Below are 23281 nucleotides of genomic sequence, written 5' to 3' on the forward strand. Positions count from 1 at the left end.
TTTTGTTCGATTTTTTGAATCTTTTGAGATTTTTGAGAGTTTGCAAGAGAAGATACATTTTTCCTGACCTTGAACGCCCCTTTGTTAAAAAAGCTCAAAACCAATAGAGCAGCACCTACCTGGTGGAGAAAAGCACCAATCAATTGACAAGGACAAAAGCGAATAACGCCGCCGAAGCACCATATCCACTTAACGCCGGCCATGACGGAGAAGTGAATGACCTAGAGAGGATGATGTGCCCAGCTGCTGTTTGCAGCACTCCAGCTGTTTATATGAGTTTCTGTGTCAGTGTCTGTGTGTGTGCATGTGTGGTTGTGCATGTGGACAAATGCTCAGTGATATTCACACCCCTGCCTGGCCTAAATTCCCCTTGAACTTAGCGCATCTGTGCACAACCCTTCCCTCCCACTGACTGTCTTAGGATTTAGGATCCCGCTGATGCCTCTGGCTTCTCTCCAGAAGGAGAAGAGCCTCAGCGTCGCCCCTCCATCACTCTGTCATTGTTATTCTGTAGTGCTGTTCTCATTGCCCACCACCTCTGGGCCCTGCAGATCAATAGAGGAGCAGACCAAATCACTAACACACTGCGAATGAGAAATGAAACTGCTTATTGAAAAACATTTTGTCTCACAGGCCCAGCCATGCAATTAATTTAGGACTAATTCATAAAACAATAGGTCGTCCTGAGGGGGAGAGCCTCCAGACTATTACTTCTTCATAGCAGTGGTCAAACAGCTCACAAGTCTGCTGTTTGCTCACTGGGAGGGATAAACCGTGGCTTTGTGCTGCTGACGAACATCAGAATGCAAATCAGCAGGATGATACAACGGGAGCGCATGAAGCAGGCGGGGCTGCTGCAGAATTTAAAGAAGCGCTGTAATCCCTATTCATCACAAAGCACACTGCTCCGGGCCCTCAGATTAGCGCTCACGGTTTACTGTAGTGAACCTGCACACAGTGCTAAAGTCTGAGAGCGTGGGCTTCGGTAGAAGTTTGACTTCTAAAGCTGGATTGACCTTGGCCTGAATGCTAACTCCACACAGTCAAGCAGCCTTTGAGAGTTGAGTAAAATGGAGATACTTGAAAGCAGGGGAACTGATGCCAACAAAGCCAAACGCTGGTTTTAGAGAGTTGTCTCACAGCCTTGATTGTGACTAAAGGCACCACTGTAAGGAATACTGAAGAAGCAGTATAGGCTGTTGGAGATGAGCTAAAAGTGGCAAGACTAAGGTTTATGTTGGCCAGCAGATGGCAATGAGTCTCCTACAGGTTGTTCCTTCAAAGGCAGTGGATTCATGGTAAATGGCCTGTATTTATATAGCGCTTTACATATCCAGTCATCCACCCATTCACACACACATTTACACACTGGTGATGGCAGCTACATTGTAGCCACAGCTGCCCTGGGGCGCACTGACAGAGGCGAGGCTGCCGGACACTGGCGCCACCGGGCCCTCTGACCACCACCAGTAGGCAACGGGTGAGGTGTCTTGCCCAAGGACACAACGACCGAGACTGTCCAAGCCGGGGCTCGAACCGACAACCTTCCGATTACAAGGCGAACTCCCAACTCTTGAGCCACGATCGCCCCAACAGGGGTTCAGCCTTAGTTTGCTATCATTAAGCTGCTGGCACATTTGGGAGAAGCTCCACACGGTTGCCACAGAGCCTGTAAGTTGAGTTTTGGCTCATTAGGTAAAGATAAATATTAGTGGTGAGACTGCACGCTGAGCTTGATGTGAGCTATTGTCACGTTGTTTTTCAGGGATTATCTTTCCCTACAGGTATGAGTAACACAGTATACTTGGGGCTAGTTGTTGTTTTATTTGTTTTGTGTAGATTCAAAAAAAAAAACAAATAAACAACATTTAAAAATGTGAATAGTTGTGGATGTATTTATTTCTTAAATTTTAGTTGACAAAGTTTGGAAATCAATGTTTCAGTTAAGCCTGACGATGCCTTACGCATAAAAGAATGATTTCTACTATCTTTAATCTAACATGGATAGTTCTTATAGTGAGAAAATGAATACTTCGTAATACTGATCTTAATCTGATCCTAATTAAGTTTAGTGCTGTATCCAATCTGAAAAACTAATCAAAATGTTTCAACACTGGGTAAGGACAAGTAATTGATTTATACTTCCAATGGTACAGAGGACCCGTGATCAGGAGCTAAACTGGGCCAGAATGCTACAGAAGTCTGGCATCTTCAACACATGACTAATTAAATCTGATTGGCAGATTCGGCTAATATATAAAAAATGAGCAAATTAAGATTTTTATATGCTGCAACACAAAGACATGCTCAGTAATAAGAAAATGACATCCCACAAACAGAGACGGGCAGTAACGAGTCTGATTCCTTTTTTCAAGTAAAAAGTAATGTAAGGAACTGCGATTGCAAAAAAGTAATTAGATTACTGTTACTTTCCTGTAAGCACGCTGTGTTGCTGCGTTACTAAACCGTGATTTTGTCTGTGAGAGCGTCTCATGACAGCGACGTCCGAGTGTGTGACGTCCACGGTAACAGACGTGTGCACATCAACAATGGATAATATGGAGTGATGGAGCCAGTACGACCATGCAGTCCTCCCACTGACATGACCGCTGTGGGCAAACCTCCACCCGCCCCACTCCTGCTAAACAGGTGACAACAGATTTAAGAGCTGCTGAATCTTTGATTTTATTTATTTTCTGCTGTGTTTTACTTGCATCTATTTGAAAGAGTGAGTGTAAAGACACAACGTTATTTTAGCTTATATGCTGGAATATGCAGAAAATCAGAGACTGTTGCACATAATGTAATTTGTGCCTAATGCAATGTGCATAAAGTTAAAAGATTAAAACTAATAGCGACTAGCGACTCTCTCATAGATGGACAAAGATGTAAAGAGAAACATGGAGAGGAAGATCAGTTTTCAGAGGTATGGACTTTTTTAGTCATTTTTTATAAAATGGAAATTTAGATCTTATAAAACACTAATTCATTTTGGAGGTTTCTGTTTTTCTACTGAACATTGGATATACGAGAGATGTGTTGTTAATGTTATTCAAAGGTCACATGAAACTCATCACATCAGGCAGTCTAGCACAGCTTGGGGCAGTGCAGGGTGCTCTGGTCAGGCTGCAGTAAAGTTTACAAGAATATATTATGTTGAACTGATGCAGAGAAGGTGTGCTGTTCATGGTCAATGGGTGATTACATTAACTCACCAGATATTACCTGTTATATTAGCTTTATACTGCCTTCAGGTCAGAAATGAGTCATACAAGGAATTTAACATCTGGTTATATTTTGGTGAATTCAGTAGGCTAAAATCACAATGATCAGCAGATGTCAGAGCAGCAACGTGAGAAAAGCTCTACTGGAGCTCACAATTATTATGTGACACTCAATCTTAGGGCTCCCCCAGATGCCAAATCCCACTTTGACCCCCGCTGACAACATGCCTGCACAGCAACAGAGCCATCAGACCACCTCACTGGAAGCATCAGGGTTACAGATTTTTCCTTTCATTGTCTTACATCCGTATATCTAATAGTTACAGTGTTACAAGCACTAAGTATTCCTGACAGTAGTTACAGTACGAGGGCAGCAGCAGACGTTCTCAGAAAGAGTCCTAATAACAACAGCATGACAGTATGTAGGACATATACAGAGATCTATTCAGTGTAAGTCTCTTCTTGTATTCCACTGAGCATTTCTGTTCTCAATATTTAGGAGGGAGTACGGGTGAATACATCACAGATGACATCACTCACAGCATCGCACCCTCAAACAGCTCAGAAAGACCTCTCGTGACCTGATAGTGGAAAAATGTGCTAGCACTCCGAGAGTCGCATAACTTTAAGACCAGAAAAAGTTCATAAAAGCAAGAGCAGGGACTCAACAGTAGAATCAAATGGCCTCAAATGGCCCCGCCCCTCCCTGAGCCTGGTTCTGCTGGAGGTTTCTTCCTGTGCAAAAGGAGGTTTTCCTTCCTGCTGTGCTTGCTCAGAGGGGGTTGTCTAATTGTTGGGGGTTTTGTTGGGGTTGTTGGGGTTTTCTCTGTATTATTGTTGGGTCTTTATCTTACAATATAAAGCACCTTGAGTGACTGATGTTTTGATTTAGTGCTGTATAAATAAAACTGAATTGTCCAGCGTCAGAAATCCAGTGTTTGCCGTGCATATAGACGTTGAAGTCCATGTTTGCTTTCATTCTGTCAAATTGTTTCCTTATAAGAAGGTGCGATAAATAGAAAGACAGCAGTATATGGCTTTTCCACAGCAGAAGGCAGATAGTTTTAGGAAAATCTTTCAAATTACCACTGAAAATGAACTACTTCATTAGATGTACTGCATCGCTGTAAGACTATTCATTTCTCCATCCAGAAAGAGAAATAAAAAATAGTGTGAATTAAGATTCCATTGGCTGGGGCTAGTGCACATTTCTGTACTGCACTGCATCTCAAACAGTTTTCCATTTGAGAGGGAAGAAGCCTTTGGTAGCAGTAAACTGTTGAATGACAAAGTGCTTTATCTGGCGCTAGATAAGGGAAGGTTGCAGCCTCCTGCAGATAGCAACGCAGCCACTGAGGATGAAAGACATCCTTTGTTGGCAGCTCAGATTCAGCAAGGGAGCCTGTCAACAAAGCAGCCTTTGCTAGCTTTCTGCATCAGGAAGAAAAAAAAAGATTGTCATATGGCCACCTCAGTCATCAGTGGTCTCATTGTGCTGAGGTATGTGTGCAGAAGCTGATTTCATCGAGCGTATTTAACAGTCAGAATATGTGTAATGACAGAGTAGGTTCATCCATTGCTGTGTGCCTCAAACAGATACTTCTGTGAAAGTATCATGAAGACATGAGGCCATACTCAAGATGTTTATTAGCCTGTATAGCTGCCTGTGGAAAGGAACTGGAGAAATATGTACACTGACTTTCACATAAATCTAATTTCCCTTCTAACCTAACAAAGGTTAGTGATTGCATCACTGTTAATATAAAAAGGAAGGACAAAAAGACAATTTTACCAGAAATGACAACTCTGAAACTACAAACCTCTGACGGTTTCCAGCTTTATGCAGGCTAACATGTGCTATCACACCCGTCTCAGTCATGTTCGTGTCCAGCACGACCGATGGGGCAACAAAGAACTCTATAAGGAGACTCCTTCCCCTCACTTTAATTTATGTTTAAATGGTAAAGGGACACGAGAGCTCAGATTTAGGTGTGCCAGATGCAGAACAGATGTCGGTCTAACCCACCATACTAACCCTAACTTAAACAAATCAACCAAATCTGGTAGGCAGTTAATAACTTAGCGGTCAAGAAAATGGAAAGTCTGTTTCAAAGACTTTGAGTTATTTCTGTATTTGTACTGTATTCATATTTATGTAAACCATTATTATTGATACTGATATTATAACCTTGGGAATACAGTACCAGTCTGATACAGGCTTCTGTTAACAACACACTAGTCAGCACACATGTGGGCACCAGTTGCATTCGTCAGTTTTGTTCGTCTGTCATTATCTCACAGCATGTTTGCTCTGAATCTATCCTACATGACAGTTTAGGCTGATGGATTAAATCGAGTTTTCTGGCCTTTCTGCTGAGCGTTCTTAGGTGTTGTTATCTGCGTGTTAGCTCAAATGTTAATGAGGTTAATAACAAAGGTACAGAGTCCATCTTCAAGTGCATAATGGAGGGTGGATAATGAGGTGGCTGTGAGTGCAGAGGTTAAGCAGGTCCCCTACTAATTGTAGGGTTGGTGGTTCAATCCCTGGCTGCTCCAGTTTGCATGCCAGATATCCAAATGGCTATCCAATGCATCCATCCTGGTGTGAACGTTAGAAAGCATTTAGGCATAGAAATAAAGTGTTTGTGTGAAAAGCGCTATATAGGAACTGGTGCATTTAAAAACAGTTACATCAGCTTGAAGAGGACCTATTGTGCTCATTCTCTGACACAGTTAGGATGCTTTGAGTTTATTATATTAGTTATCATTTCAAGTTTTTTGGTTTCTTTGTCAGAGTTGTGTCTTCTGGTTTCTGTTCTGTTCCATAGCTGCTGTCCAGTCAGAGTCTATGTCTGTAGTTCAGTCTGTGTTATGTTTCCTGTTTTATTTTGGAGGTACATGTCTTATGTTAATGTATCTGGTTTTGCTTCCCCTGTTTCGTTAGGCCTGATTTGCCCCAGCTGTGTTTCCCTCCTGTTACTCTTATGTACCGTTTACTATGCTGTGTGTTCTGTCTGCCTGTGTTTATTGTTCGTATTTTGGAAGTTTGTTACTTTGAGTTCAGCATTAAAGCTGTTTTTTGAGTTCACGTCTGTTTCCGGAGTCTGCACTTTGGGTCCTTTTCCTGCCTGCACACAGCCGTTCCATAACAGAAACATGGATACTGTCACACTGCTGCACCATCCATAGCTAAAGCTTCAACTGAAGTCAGTGTATGCACAACGAATTCCTTTGAGCTAAAAGATTTGATGGTTGAAGGTTGATGAGGAGGTGAGAACAAACAAAACAAACAAATAAATGAATGACAGAGTTATAATCAAAGAGCTCAGTGGCCAGCTGTTTTGAAGGAAGCCCAAATGGGCCGTGTGATAAGTGACGGGAGCTTCAGAACATGTTGACGAACTCTTTGGATCAGACAGTCTGGAGACATAAATTGGAGGATGCTAATTATTACCCCTGTGCCCAAAAAGTACTTCAGCTGTGATTTATTTAGCCAAGTGTGATGACTGCACTTTTATAATCCAGTGTATGCAACCTAACACATACATCAAGTTAAATTTAACTTGCTGCCTAATTAGCAGTCCATTTATTCAGCGCTTTGCCGTCCTGTCAGCACATGTTGCAGGGATGATTAAATATTCAGACTGACAGTTTTCTGTTGTGTGTTCTGCACATTTCAGGAGTGCAGCGTTCTGGGAACACCAACACACATCATCCCTGTTTATGCTTGTTGCTTTGATTTAAATGAGATTTGAATGAGGAGACAGAGCATGCCGCCGCCATCATTCAAGGGTGATTAGATGCTTTAATATAGGCACCAGCTGCTACACACCATTTAATCACCAGTATCAACACGAGAGCGGAGCGCCTCCAGCTCTCGTGTGCTACTGAGCACCTCCCTGCTTTCACTACTCCTCACTGACACATACATCTAAACGTGTGTTTAAAAACTCCCTCCATTTACTGGATTACAGTCTCATAAACATCATTTTTCAGTTTTCTATTTAGACTATCAGTGTAGTGTTTGCAGCAGTCTGGAAGAACCTTCACTGGTGTGAGTTATTAATAACACAGATCCAGATCAGGTTAAAGGTTCCCAGAAAACATACAATTCAACCCTGTGGTTTGACTCGGGACTCTAACATGCATGCAGGGTTGTCTTGATGACATCATCTGACCATTTTATGCAATCAGATTTAGTCGTTTCACAAACGCACAAAGTCAAGCTTAGCAGCGATCTGTCAGTTCAGCCGCATTAGCTGATGGCTCAGCGGATTCTCTTTTATCCGATTTGCAAATCTCATATAAGGTGCAACTGAAACGGCTTTAGCCTGCCCACAGATGCTGCAAGCCGCTTTGCATACCAGCTCCACCTATATGCTGCATATCTGCATAGTTAGGTATGTCCTGGTTTTATCTTCCTGTTTGAGTCTAATGGGTACCGCAATACTCGAAAAGAAGCTCATGTTGTGTTGGCTATGACTGTTTACTGAGGTTGCAGATCAACAGCTCAGCGGGTTGTGTTTACATAGACTTCTGTACAGCCAGGTTTCTTTTTGCAATCAGTGGACTTTCCCCCTGCTGACATTTTAAAAGAATGCAGGTTTAGAGCTATTCTTGATTGGCTCCACTCCACAGTATGAGAGAAGCAGTCTGGCACAGACTGTTGTCACTGATGTCTGCTGTGTTCTGAGATCCTGCTGCAGTTCTTCCCTGTCTTTGGATTTCCATGTGTGCACACGGAAGGGTGGAAAGCTTCCACCAGGCAACCGTTATGGAGGTAACAGCAGGGAGGTCTCAGAACAGATCCGTGTGGTCAAATATTAATTACTGCAGATGGAAACAATCTCCTTTGCACCACAGTGGTCCTGGATTAAATGTAGGGCTGAACGATATATCGCATTTGCGATAATATCGCGACATGATCAAGTGCAATTTTCTAACCGCAAAGGCTGCGATTATACTCTGGACATGTCCAAATTCATGGGCTGCATCCTCCTGAGGCCGCATTTGTAGACCGATTACGTCACAGCGACGCGCCGAAGGCTGTCCAAATTACTACCATATCCCAGAATTCATAGCGCGGCCCAGCCAAACTCCAGTTTCCAGCAATGGCGGCCGCTACTAAGTTTTAAAATTACTCATACTAATCTTTCTGGGTCACAAAATAAACTTTTAACATATTTTCAGGCGAGAAAGTAGTTGTGTAAACATCAAATATCTGCTCGGTTTATCAAGATATCCCATATTTGCAAAAGTGCTTCGACGTTTTCAGAGGCGTCTGCTACCCACCAGCTCGACAGCTAGCCGGGAGCTCGAGGGTTACTGATGCGGCCGAGAACGGCACAACTCCCGGCACATCATTTTCAGATCACCGCGGAGTTTCGCTGCTCGGGTTAAACGTAATATATACGTCACTTAGACAACCTAAAAATGTTATTGTTGGGCTTTTTTCAGTGTTTTGTTTGTTCGTGAGTAAATCGGTTTGGCTGAGATTAAAGTTATTAGATTAGATAAAATAAAACTTTATTAATCCCCCGGGTGGGTTCCTCCTTGGTTTTCACACAGCTGACTAAACGTCAAACAGAAAACTTATTAAACAGAAGTATGAGACAGTCGAGAATTTACACCAGTGTCTGGTTATATTTTAGATAGCAAGAAGCAGACGGCCGAGTTTATTAAACTCCACCGAGACAGCGGTGACGCTAATCAGAACTAGACCGTCCAATTTCACGCCTTTAAATTTTAAAGGCGTGTTTGTGTGTGTGTTTATACAATTGCTATTATGTTTGCACTTTATGTGTAATGTTACTGACTGCAGAGATCAGTAAGATGTGTGTATTTTTTATTTATTAGTTTTATTTATTTAATATTATTTTTTAATTGAATGACTGTCTAGTAGTTCACAGATGTCGAAAAACTGAGTGTGGTAAGGCCACTGATTTTGTTTATGTATATTTCTGCAATCTGCACATTGTACTGACTTTCATTTTAATGTTTACACCAGGGTTCCTTGTCAGCACTTTATGCTCAGATGTTTGTAAGCTAAAAATAAACTATTGTGTATGTTCAAATATACTGTTGTGATTGAAGAAGTTAAATAAAAATGTCAGTCATCAATTCATGCATCACCTCATGTCATCATAACAGAGGTCTGTCTTCCAGGAAAGAACGGTTTAAAATTAATGTAATATAGTATTGGCCATACTATATGATGTATTGCTTGTCTTTGTTTAATAATACAGAAGACAAAGACCTTAAAAAATAATCGCATCGCAATCGCAATATTGGGGCAAAAAAATCGCAATTAGATTATTTTCCATAATCGTTCAGCCCTAATTAAATGTGAGTGGTTGTCTTACCAGTTTTATTCAGATTTTAGCCCAGTAAACACTTTAAAATGGTTGTTTTTTACTCTCGAGCTGCTGACTGATGTTTAGGCCAGCGGCTGCAGCGGATCAGAGGGCCTGCGCTGGTGTTTGCAACAGACGATCAGTCCATCACTTTTAGCATTTTTCACCCCAACTTCAATGCAAACATATGATTTTCACATGATGGGTAGCTTTATGCCTCTAAAAAAAAAGATTGTGACATTATGTATTCACACACACACAAACACACACACAAGAGTTAATACACACGTAAAGCACTTTAAATAGGACATTGTTTCAAAGCCTCATAGTTCAAACAGCATAAATTATCTTTGTATATAAATACCACAGTAAGAGCGCAGCAGCAGGAGCAGAAGCAGCAGCATCTATAAAGGCACACACTGGAGGATTTTTACCGTTAGACTGCTACAAACAAAATGCTGCCAAGCTTCGAGTGCTTAAATAAAAATGGTGAATGTTAAGAGGTTTCACAAGAAAACAGTTGAAAGATCGTGACTCAGTGAAAAATCAGTTTAGACAAAGCTGCTCACAGACAACACTTTCCTTAAATGTGCCGTGTGCTCTAAAAACAGCCATAAAAACAGTGAGCTTTATTTGCACTAAGACAGAAACACGTTTATGTCCCACCCGGCTTTAAAATATTTGATTGGTGATGGGAATGGTTGGTGATATTAAAGTCCTGTTTGTGGCACATTAGTATATGTGAGGGGGCAAACTCCTCAAGATGGGTGGTGACCATGGTGGCCATTTAGAAGTCGGCCATCTTGGATACAACTTTTCTTTTTTCAATAGGAAGAGGGCCATGTGACACATCAAACGTATTGGTAATGTCACAAGACACTGATGAGACAAACTCTTATGTGAATGATGAAGTTAACAAACAAAACCACCCACATTGGATGGATCCCTCCAAGACTGTTGGACCAACAAAAGAGATGGTTTGGTGTGGTATATGGGGCACAACGATAGTGGGTTGCTCATCTAAGGTGGAAAGGTTTTTCTATTGTTTTTTGTTTGTTTGTTTTTTTTGTTATAAATCAATCAATCAATAAATAAATCATCAAAAAAGTATATAACATAAGGGTCACTGCTCACCCTGTGATCGAAACAGGCACCTGGGCATTACTCGGTTTTATAAAAAATAAATAAATAAATAAATGTGTATGTATATATATATATATATATATATATATATATATATATATATATATATATGTATATATATATATATATATATATATATATATATATATATATATATATATATATATATTAATAATAACAATAACTTTATTTATACAGCGCTTTCAAACAAAGCGAGGTACAGCTATTTAAAAATAAAGAGATAAATAAATAAAAGCGATACATGGCAATACAAGTTCAAAACGATAAAAATGTAAAAAGCTACAAATAAATATAATGCATGTTAAAGTATCCTGGGTGAGCCCCGAGTTTCCCCGGTGCATCTAGTGTGAGTTTACACGAGAACAAGGTGCTCAGTCATAGAGTAAAGTGCTGTCTGATTGTGTGACTAAGCCTTGTAGTCAAAGGTGCTCTGACTGTAGAAAAGTGCTCTACACTGTAAGTACCAGTCTATTTACTAAAACGAAGCCCTGCAGTCTACTTGGTACCGTTTCACATCTCCCTCAGTCAGATTAAGTATTTTCAAGCCCAGTCACTATAAGCAGAGATTGTCATCATCATCATCATCATTTATTTATATAAAACTTTAAAAACACACCTGGTAGAGCAAAGTGCTGAACAATACAAATATAAATATAGTAATAAAACAGCAAAAACCAGACAAAGCAATAAAATTAACAAGAATGTCAGTTTCCCACAGAGTTAAAAGCCAGCAAATAACAATAGGTTTTTAATAAGGACTTAAAACTGGCACTGATGCAGCCTGTCTAATACGGAGAGGAAGGTTATTCCAAAGCATCGGCGCTGCAACAGAGAACGCTCGGTCTCCTCCAAGTTTCAGCCGTGACTTTGGGACCGAAAGCAACAACTGCTCAGCTGACCGAAGGGAACGAGTGGGGACGTGGGGCTTCAAGAAGTCAGACAAATAAACAGGTGCCAGACCATTTAGAGATTTAAAAACCAATAAAAGGACTTTAAAACGGATCCTGAATGAAGCCAATGTAGAGAGGCCAAAACCGGAGTGATGTGGTCGAATTTCCTTCCTTCCTTGTCAATGCAAACAAATGACCTTTAATAACAAGGCCAATATGGAGCCATTTCATTAGCACAGTGATGTATGGGTCTAAGTCACAGCCTGCACTCCAATAACTAAGACATATTGTTCCCATGTCTCTATTCTATTTCTGGCTAACAATGTGACGGCCCCTCTGAGGCCTTCTTGCTCTGTGGATGGGGTTGAACTGCTGCAACAAAGATGCACAGGTACAGACCCACACATGGTGACCACGCCATGGCCCCTTTCTCTACCAACTGCTGTGAAAGTAGCATCCACATTTAGACAAGGAAAGCACAATAATATGTCATGGAGATGAGCTGATATTTATTTGTATTTTAAAGGTCAGAAAGCATGATTTTATTTCTCCTTTCTTCTCCTGTGCTCATTTATTAAGTGTAATATTTAGCCTGACATTTCAGCCTGACATCAATTCGTTCGAGACGAGCACTGAAGGAAAGGCACAGAGAGAGGTGGATTCCTGTCCTGCCAGAGACTCGTTTGGTTTGTCAATCTGTCCAATAGTCTGGACACTGCTTCATTTCTCTCTGATGTTCTGCACTTGTGTTGCAGATTTGTTTGATTTAAGGCTGCAAGACTACATTTTTGTTCATTACGCTTTGGACCACCACGGAAATTTCATTATTCATCTTCATCATTTGGTGAATGTAACTGACAAGGTCACAGATGGAATTATTGCATGATGACAGACAGAAATTGAGCCGATGAAAGAGCGATTACATGTAATCCATCATTCATGTGACTGTGATCTGTATTTATTTCACACTACACTCGATGCAACTTTAAAAGCATTTAAAAATCAGATCTCGGCATGATGTGTATTTTTTCAACACTGCAGTGTTGGTTTTAACACAATGTGTTGGTTTTGCAATTCAGCTAACCAGCTATTCCTCATCTAAATTCAGCTGTGTGCTGGGGGAATAAAGCTAATCCTGCAGTTGTGGCAGTGCTATTGTCATGGTCCTGGGCCGTGTTGGCCCAGTATTCTTAGTTCTCTTGTATTTTTGTATTCAGTTCCCTGTTTAGGTTCTGTTTCCTGAGTTGCCCTGTTATGTGGTTCCCTGTGTGCTTTCCCTTTGTGACTCTCACCCCCTGTGTGCCCCTCTATGTATTCATGAGCCCTTGTCCCCTTTCGTGTTTTATTCCATGTTTTCCCCAGCCTGTTATGTCTGTGTTCTCCCCGTGCTCTCTCCTCCTGTCTGAACCTCTGTACTTCCTGTTTTACTTTGACAGTCTCTCGTCAGTATGCGTCATGTTGTGTTCACTCCTGCCCTGTCTCGTTATGATTATCTGTGTCAGCTGTGTTCCCCGTGTGCTCCCACTTCCCTCGTTAACCCTCTGTGTATTTATGTCTGCGTCTCCCTCAGTTCTGTGTCGTAGTCTCCCTCATAGCTGCGTGGATTTCCCTGTGTCTCTCTGCAAGTATTAGTTATTGTTCCCGGTTTAAGTTTTGTATTTCTTGTGATCTGCCTTCCAGCATTAAAGCTGTGATTTTGAGTTTATCCCCTGAGTCCGTGAGTTTGCATTTTGGGTCCTCATCCTGCCTGCCACACAGCTATCATGACAGATATACTGTCTATGCAAGTCAAGGTCAGCCACTACACAAGTATTCTGCATGATATTGTGCCACGGTGACAATAAGTCTGTCAGTTATTAAAGAGATCTATCTCAGATTTTCAAGAAGCATCATCCAAACAAACTACAACACTAATGTTGAGTAATTATTATTATTCTTATTATTATCACTGCTGGAATAAATTGATTTCCCAAATATTATTCAACATATTGCCATTCATTCTTATGACTCACCAGGTAAAGTCATGTCAGGTAGGTAGGTATGTATGTATGTATGTATGTATAGCTCAGTGGATCTGCGTTCGACTACTCCACCTAGGCTGCACTGTCGAGCGCAGATCCGCTGAGCGCACACAACGAATATGACTGCACATTTACTCCAACATCATCCTAGTGCAAAGACAAGTGGAAGCAGACAAAAACAACAAGCACCATGCTACAAACTTTACCCGAGTCATTTAGACAGCCGTTAGCACAGGATTCTCCTTATGGGGACCTGATATGTTTAATATGCTGCTGAGAATATAGCCCAGAAGAAGCGTATAGTATAGCTTTTATTTTGAAAGAGCCATTTCTCTGTAATAAACTCTTTTCCAAAGATGAGTGATTTCTCGACCAGATAGATTTATTATTTTATCCCTTTGTTGTTTCAGCAACATTACATTTAAAAACTGTACGTTTGAGTTAAAATATATATTTATAATTTTAATAAATGACAAATTAAAAAAGCAAGAACCTTTTTTTGTATCGAAAAAATATCGAACCGTGACACCAAAGTATTGAACCGAACCGTGAATTTTGTGTATCGTTGCACCCCTAATATATATATATATATATATTAATATATATATATATATATTAATATATATATATATATATATATATATATATATATATATCCAACGTGTACTAGCTAAATGCAAAAAGTTGTTGGTAATCCAAAAGTACTTCAGTGAATTAGTTTTATTCTAGTAATACTCTAATAAAGCAGATTACTTTTTAAAAAGTTACACTGTAATTTATTCATTTCAAAGATGCGATTACAGAACATTCTTCCTTCGATGGGTCCCCAAGCCTGGACTTTCTACCGTGGCAGGGTGATCTTTACTGAAACTTAACCAAACTAAATGTAAAAAGTATAAAATATTGTTCAGTGTGATGTGAACTTCGGTGTATTGAGTGAAAGTCCTGTGACCTATGGTTTTCCATCTTCCTAAGGCTTCAGTCAGAGATCTAGAGACTGGTGTGTCAAAAAGTGGAACGGCGAAATGGAGATTGTTCACCTCCACAGTTAAACGTGCGCCTTCTAAAAAGTGTTGGTTACAGTGATAAAGCACAGCACAAACTGTCTCTGTGTCTGGTTTGTGTTGCTCTTTTCATAGTATAAGTGTTTGTAACAAGCTAACGTCTCTCAGAAAAACTGCCCATCAAAATTTAGGTAACAACCTGCTTTAATGTTTAATTTTACTCAAGCGGCAGGTGGTTAAAAACAAATCCGCAGATTAAATGATCTCATTGTTTACCAATTTTCTAAAAAATCCTCTTTAGAATTATTAAAAGCTGGTTTGGACAGATTCCTGTGCTAATCTTTCAAGGTTAATTAAAACAACAACAACAAAACAGATTGTCGCAACCTTTAAACAATGACTGTTTAACATGTTGACTACACGTTTACAAAATACCAATGAATTCATTCAAAGACTTAATCCATGTCATGCCCTATCTCTTCTTCCTCATTTCCTGTCAGCTCTTATGCAGCATGACATTGTGCCTAAGGTCAAAGTTCATCAAACCTATTCAGACTACACACTGAAATACAGTTAGTTCCCAGTAGGGCAGGCCAGTGGTGGTACAAGCCGGTTTGAGATTGAAATGCCGCACAAAAAAAACCCTCTCCACAAATCTAACAAGCACTGTGAAGGAAATGAATTTAAAGAATTGATCTAAATGTATAACTAACATGTCTTGATGCATGCTCAATCATCCAGGGAAGTAAATCCCAAGAGGTTGATTCTGTTCATCTGGACCTCACAGCCCACTGTTCATTCAGTGGTTTCAGTCATTGTGCAAAACCTGCAGTCAGCTGCGTTTCTCCCACTGAAAACTCTACGTCCAGATGAACAGAATCAACCTCGTGGGATGTAACTGACATGATTATCTTTGTGAATGTTTTTTGGCACGAACTACACTTTGATTGGACCTGCTCTACTCTAAAAGCACACATTCACAACTTGAGCGCTGCAGCTCAGCGTTGTACGGCCTGTTAGACTGAATGAGGTCTGAGGATTACATCAGTTTAACAGGCTTTGCATCACTTGAGCCAGTTGCCTCGCATTTGTGCCTCCAGTCACACTGAGATATTGATGCGGATGACACTTCTCCCAAAGTGGGCTAAATTTTCCTTAAGGGCACAAAATAATTTTTACCTTGTAAATGTTGTTAAGATGGAATCCAGGGCTAGAAAGGTGAAATGTGGTGCTTACTCTGCTGTATAGGACGTGCCCTCTTAAACATGACAAGCCCGAACACAGTCACGGCCAAAAGCTTACTTATTGTTTACATGTATATAGTGAAGAACTATCACAAGGCTTTCATAATTTAATTAACTGTTATTGGCAAATAAAAATGATCACGGCTGTACAGATCCACCATTACAGTCTGCCAGCCTGAGACTAGCTACCAGCTGCTGTAACCTACTATCATTTCCCTCACAATGCCAAAAATCCCATTTAGGTCATTTGTCCCCTGTCAGTAATGAAAAACATGTGCATGCTGGATAACAATAGCTTTTTGGAACTTATCATGGGACAGATTTCATTTGGGCTGGAAGATCTCCGAAACAAAGGACTCGTGCTGTTACTCTAATGAAGACAGACTTCTGGGCACAATGGCTGCACAGCATTTGCATTTCTATCCCACCTAAAGCTTAAAAGTTGGAAAACTTGCCACACATTCCTTTTGTTGGCTCTAATAAAACACTGCACCCTCTAAAGACCAGTGGGGTTTCAGACATTTAGTTTTACTCTACCTAAAATCTGCAAGGGTAATGAGCAATCTGCATGACTGCCTGCCTGACTCGCAAAACCCACAACACAACCGTCAGGCTGATTCACAGTTATGTGCTATTCCATTAGCCTTCTTATGTCTCATTTCCTAGAATCACCTTCCTCAATCATTTCTTCCAGTGCACAGTCAGGGCCCATTTCCTGCCTGGACACACCAAAAACACAGAACCTTGGGGGCATATGGGGGAGCTCCAGAGCCTTCAACATGATGGATGCAACATCACATCCAACACTATTACCGCGGCATGCTTCACAATGGAGGCCCACCAGGCTGGCTTCGCATTACCATTTGCATTTTAATACCTCAGCAATATTTAATCCATTAGGTTTCCTTCAGGGCCGATTAGTGAAGGGTTAATTAAAGATGTGATTAGACCACTCAAAATGTATAACGAGATGCTATCGCTGCCCATTTGCTAACACTTGCGGCCTCACGCTGACCACGATGGCTGAAAGGACTCGGCTCTAAATGTCCTCAATACTACATCACCCACAATTACCTCGTGAGCCCTGAGGTTGTTGCAAGTGATAGTGCAGGCAGCCAATCTAATTTACAGAGATAGTGCTAATCCTCACATGCAGGGGAATGGAAAGTTATACCAAGTAAAATTAAATTACTCTTCAATATGGACTCTTCTCCAGAGAGGGACTGGAGCTGAGTGAGCACATGGAGGGTTGACAGTGTTTCGGCTCACTTTCAGCTCAGCCATCATCCTCAGATTGGGAGAATTTGTGACCCTAACCCTCACAGGAGAAGACGCAAAGATTAGCAGCTGTCACAAATCAGATGGATGGAACCAAACATACAGTGGCAACAACTTCAACTGTGACAGTCAGTCAGGATTAGCCCTACAGCGGGAGTCATATAGAGGCAAACACATGCACAGCACTCAGAGTTAATGAGTTGACTGAAGCCAGAGAGCGATTCACTAAAATCGGGTTCGTGAAATAGGGCAGAGGCTCATCACGTGCATGCTAATCTTAACCCGCTGCTAGGTTGTTGACCCTGACAAGCATGTTGTGTCAGTGATGGATGTTCTAGAGCTTTGATTTGTCCCTCCTCACCTTCACTGTCACTTATTAGATCCAGAAAATTCAAATTAGGTCAAGGGGGGGTGAAAGCCTGGTTGGAGCTCAGACAGGACAAGCAATCTGCAACCACCATGACTTACTGTAATAGGAGACATGTCAATCATGTAGCTGCAACCCAAAGCACACTGCTCTCCCAGTCTCCCAGTGCGTTCAGGCAGCTCTTGTCAACTCATAAACTCAGATATTTCCCGTTAACAAAACCAAGTGGTCAGAGTATCCAAGTCTGTGCTGGCGTTAAGTTTTAGGCACAGACAAAAATATTCTCAGTCTAAAGCAGTCTCCCTGTTTTATTGACTCTTGCTATTTCTGCTTGAATACCTGTTACAACAATTAACTGTGAAAATAAGTTGTGTATCGCACAGAAGATTGTGTAGGGATGAGTACAAAGGTTTTGTAATAAATCTATAATATCAGTAACAGATGCCCTGAAAGCCCTGAAAAAACTAGTTATTTATAGTTGTTAATGAGCACTTATGCACTTTTAAGTAGTAACATATTTTTTAATGATGACAAAGCTGCCATCATATCAAATGGTGAGATCTCCTGCCATTGTAAGGTCTGATTTCTCAAACTGTGGGCTCGCTTTACCACTTTTAATGAAAAAGTTACTAAGCTGAACACAGTGAGTGAAAACACAGCTGCATAATCAACCTTTGAAAAGATTTAGAATTACAACTCTGGCGTTTCTTGAACACTTTGTGTTTTTAGGATCTCGAGGCTCATTCTTTCGGCTTTCCGGACTGTAACTTTGCTGTTTTTGGTTTGGTGAGGTTTTTAGCCATTTATACACAGATATAAATGTCAAACGTTGGCTTTGCTCTGGAAGAACTTGGTGGACTCTACAAGCTTACTTTGGCTTATTTCTATCATTGTGCAAAAGCTTATCAACAACTCAAATGGCAGAAAACGTTTTTGGGATAAACTGATACCAAAAAAAAGCACTTTTTTTGTTGTAGTTGTTACAAGTCAGCTATAAATGTATGTGCTGTTTATTGTAATTGCATTTAGACCACCTGTCACGTCAGCTAAAGCTGGTTCATTGATCTTGTTGACACATCACTACAACAAATGGCAGCAGCCAATGATGCATTTAATTGCATCTATCTCTCTTTTTTTTTTAGCAGCAGGCAGCTGTCGATTAATCTATGGCACACGAACACCAAACAGCAGGCAGACATGAGTTTAGCAACCAGCTGCTGAACACTGTGGTAAAGACCAAACCAGTTTGCAGGAGAGAGCACTGGAATGGAAATCGCTGATAATCTTACCCTAAAGCTGGATATCTAAGCGGGGAAAAGTTAGCTAACATGCTAGCCGTCAGCTTTAAAGATTGTTTCACTGTCTTGTGAAAATGTGCTGATGACTGACCATTTACAGCAGGAATGGGGAACTCCAGGCCTCAGGGGCCGGTGTCCTGCAGGTTTTAGATATCATCCTGGGTCTAGTTCATTACCAGGCCCTGGAGACCTGGAGAACCGGCTCTTGAGGCCTGGAGTTCCCCACCTCTGATTTACAGGGTGCCAACACAATCAAACCCTGGGGTATGTCCAGTTATAGAACATGGTGTCCATCGATTGAGGAAAATCAGGACCGGATCTGGATCTGTGTGGAATTTTGGTCAGCCGCTTAAACTCATTATTTAACTTAAATTTGTAGCCTCGCTCTCGGACGAATGCTTTTCCAAATCTGAACTTGGAGCTAACAACAGTACTGCTAATTTGAAAGTAGTTCAAATGAAACTAAAAACACTGTGCACGCACGCACACACACACACAGACAACAGGAGACAGGACCATTCAAGGGTATCTATCAATATCTTCGTCCAGCTCAGGGAAAAAAGGGAGAAAAAAAGAGTTGTGAGGTCACACAAGGAGCAGACATCTTGAAGTGATTTTCAAACACAGACTGATCTGGCCCTGCACACTGATACACACCAAGGTGACATTGTTGAGGCCCCCCTTTCAGATAACAAGGATTCATACCACAATGATAAATAGTTGTTGTTGTTTATTTTTCTGATACGTAACCATTATGACTGATAAAAAAGGAGTCGTGCCATTTCAAAGTTTAAATACTCGAGTATTTTGTGATATTCTTGCTTTAATTTTACTAGCATAGTAGAGAAAGAGCAGGTCCTCCGTTTTTACAACATGCATCATACACCTATATGCTCTCAGTGTTGAAGCCTCGACCTGGCTTATTTCCCACTTTTCCTCTAACGTGGTCCATAATTTACAAAATGAAGATAATTCTGTTTTAAGTAAAACAACTGGCCCGACTGACTCAGTACTGAGGCATCATCTCTCTATAACAGCTGACAGTTTTTAAATGGAAGTGGCTGACAGCATGTAATGAGGCTTGTATTAGAAGCACAGCATGAGGAAACGTGTGAATTCCAGACTGTGATTACTGACAGACAACTCTCTGAGCACTGCTCAATATGTCTGAGTGCAACCTCACACAGTTTCACTTCCTAGGAGTACAACAGAAAAAAGAAATGAATACGACATCGAGTGTTCCTGCCAAAGCTCATCTCTCTTACTTAAGTTGCTAGTTAGTGGGCTGACTTTAAGCCACCAGCTGGAAATGTCTTTGAGACATGACAGTGACAATGAGTGCCTGACAACAGCTATCTGATGCACATTGTATCTGCAATTACAGAGCGTGCGGCGGCTGCCTCTCCTTTAAAAGTGGATATTTCTGCTCCTCGACACATCAAAGGACTTTACTTCAGAAGGCTTTTCTGAGCCATCCACCGAAGCTTCAACTGGAAACATGTTGAATTTAACAAAATGCCTGTTTGTCTTTTCACTAACAATGGAATCCATTTTAATATGATTATTTTACTGATAATATCCACAACATTAACCTTTCTTACCGAGCTTGAAAGGCCTCTGAAAGCAATCTGACATGCTCATTACAACACACTAAGCACTATAAGCAAATACAGTTCAGTGATCACAGTCACGCCATATAAATAAAAGTGAATTGAACTGAACTGAAAACACGTAAAAAGTTACTCAGACAGCTGAAGTCATCAGATCTGCCAGGCTGTACACAGGTAAGGTAGTGCTAACACACAAGTGTTACATTTTTTTGCAAATCAGACATAGATTTTACCCCAAATTTGAGAACCATATATGAGCTTATTAATGTCTGCTTTGGTCCAGAGTGATATGAAGTGCCTAACAGAACTATTTAGAACTATAAAAATGAATAAGACTATATGGTACTTCTTAATTATTTATTTCAATAATCAATCATTCTTTTGGTGATCAAGTGTTATACTTCTGTGTACTCTGGATACACATTGGCCAGTCTGCTAATTAGCCGTCCATCACAGGTCTGAGATGGATAACCAACATCCAGGTTCATCTATTCTACCTTCTATCAGTTACTGTTTACTAATGCAAGTCTTTATTCGCTGACAGTCATTTTGGAAAATGCAATTGGCAACACAATACAAAGGTTTAATCTTGAAATGACCTTATTTTGTCAGAAAGTCATTCCTTAATCTTTACCTTTCTTTTCTAATCACCACGTCATTATCACCTCAGATCTCTTACCTTGATTCCATGTGACCTCTACCCCTGCAGCCTTGCTGTAGGAGGGAACTGAAAGACTTAAGCTGAGGTTCTGATAATGTGGATGTGAAGCGGGTGACATGGAAAGGTAGGTGAACTGATCCGAGCTTTGGGCCACGAGCACTGGTCGATCAGCGTCGTAATGTGCCCCGTGATGCAGGCTGAACTGCCTCCAAAACATCTCAACCCATCTGCTGCTTTCATCGGAGGTCTTTTATCTCTGCTGGTTCACAGGCTGATAGCTTTTTATTTTTCACTCTTGGTCTGACTTCAACACTTTATTGAATTCATGTCAAGGTTTACATCCACAACCATGTCGGACATTCATGCCGGTGGAAAGATAACCAGGCAGCGCTTTAATCAGCAGCCTTTTCTTTGTCATTTAAGAGACTGTTATCAATATGCCACATTGATTGGAATTTTCAAACTTCAGACAAAAATCAATTGAATCAGACTCGGCCGTTTTGCCTTCTGTGCATGCTAATGTTCTGCAGGGAAATGCTACAGGAAGGAAGCAATTCTTTTTACAAGCTACTATTCATCTGTTCCAGAGCAGTAACATTTACAAGCAATATATACAGGAAGCAACACTGATTTGATCTTATCCTCAGATTCTATCTAAAGGTAACTTTAGGATCAAAGTGGGTGCTTAGACAAAAGCGGTTAATTCAATCATCTTTTAAATATATCAACTATCTGAAAACGATACACTACATGTATACATGATTATAAACCAACCTTTGCAAGAGCTGTGACTTCAAAAGCTTCATCACGGGTGTTTGTCATGTATTTCAAACAACATCCTCCGTCTTTGCCCAGTCAGACTCTTGGTTTAGGATGAAGTGAGTGTCTAAAGAGTCCGTTTCTTGATTGAGGACAGCCACAGCTACGTATCTCTTCTCTTGTGCTGACTGAGGCTTAGTGAGTTTGATTTGATATCTTGGTCAAAAGGAAACAATTCTTGTGATCTGGTTTTAAAACGGCTGTTAAATGGCGTTTGGCTGGCTTGGTGTAAAACATTAAAAACGAACGAGGTTCCGAATGCAGATGAAACATTAGAATTCCAGACTCACAGCGTGACAAACACAAATGAGAGCAGCGAGAATCGTGACATGCTCGTGCTGGGTCTTTTTTTATTCTTCTTTTTACTAAATATTGCACAGAATTCACAGCGATTTACATTCCCTGGAACTAATGACAGGGTTCTGCTTCTAATGGATTCTCCACAGACCTCTGGTAATTAAGAAACACATTTGTTGCATTAATTTTTGATCCCGACACCAAGCGTATAAAATCATTCAGATCCAATTGGACAGAGAATAGATAATGAAGTCTGCATGTGACAAAGACAGAATTGTGACAAAGAGACAAGAGAACGGGAACAAAGATAGCTAATGAGAAAATCATTACTTTAGTGACAATGACAACTTCACCTAATCGAGAAGCTCTAACAAAACCCGACGTTTCGGTGAGGCTGAATATTACGGACCGTTTCTCTGACGGCAAATTAACTCGCAACAATAAAAATCACACAACACACAAAGAAAGTATGCAAAGAGACCATCCTGAAAAATCAAAGCCTTCCACGGGCTCTTTCTGTTGAGTGCAGCACTTTTATCGCAGATTTAGATTAAGCCAGTCGGGTCTCAGAATCCATTTCCATTAGAGGCAGGAGGGGATAAGCGGACTCAGGCTCTTCTCAGATCTTTCACCCATTTGCAACAACTCATGTGGGAGCAGAGACTTCCATCCACGGTGTGAGATTTGAAAGCAGAACAGCATTTTTTTCAGGAATAAAACTCTTTGAAATTTTCTGTTCCCGCATTCCTGAAAAGCATCCTGACAATTTGAATGATCATAATGTTTAAAAATCACTTAATAATCTATTCTATGTGACACACAACCAATGACTAATAAACACTGCAGGAAAGTGTTTATAGAAGACCGTTGGTCCACACATTTCTGTACTTTTATTGGATAGTTTTTTTCCACAATCACGCACACTACCTACTGCTGGCTTAAAGAATGCAGTCTATGGAAACAACTGTCACTGCAGCCTACTCATTTTTTCTGTCTGCATGAAAAATACAAACAGAAAATTTGTCCTGTAACCTAAACATCAGTCACCATG

General features: G+C 40.7%; 1 protein-coding gene across 2 annotated transcripts in view; it reads right to left on the reverse strand.

Moving 5' to 3' along the window:
- The window catches only part of cdk14 (cyclin dependent kinase 14), a 229249-nt gene that overhangs the window by 182124 nt on the left and 23844 nt on the right, over positions 1-23281 (reverse strand). Inside the window, exon 1 of one of the 2 annotated variants that reach the window (XM_085290548.1) lies at positions 120-236. The exons of the other annotated variant lie outside the window; for it this stretch is intronic. Within the exon in view, the coding sequence (XP_085146674.1) occupies positions 120-203 (84 nt within the window). The 5' untranslated portion in view covers positions 204-236. Of the gene's footprint in view, positions 1-119; positions 237-23281 lie in introns of those variants that run through there. 2 annotated transcript variants of the gene reach the window in all.

The sequence above is a fragment of the Mchenga conophoros genome, linkage group LG11, assembly GCF_057382185.1.
Source record: "Mchenga conophoros isolate Kocher_MC1m ecotype Shallow Benthic linkage group LG11, M_conophoros_male_GT1.1, whole genome shotgun sequence".
NCBI classification, from domain to species: Eukaryota; Metazoa; Chordata; class Actinopteri; order Cichliformes; family Cichlidae; genus Mchenga; species Mchenga conophoros.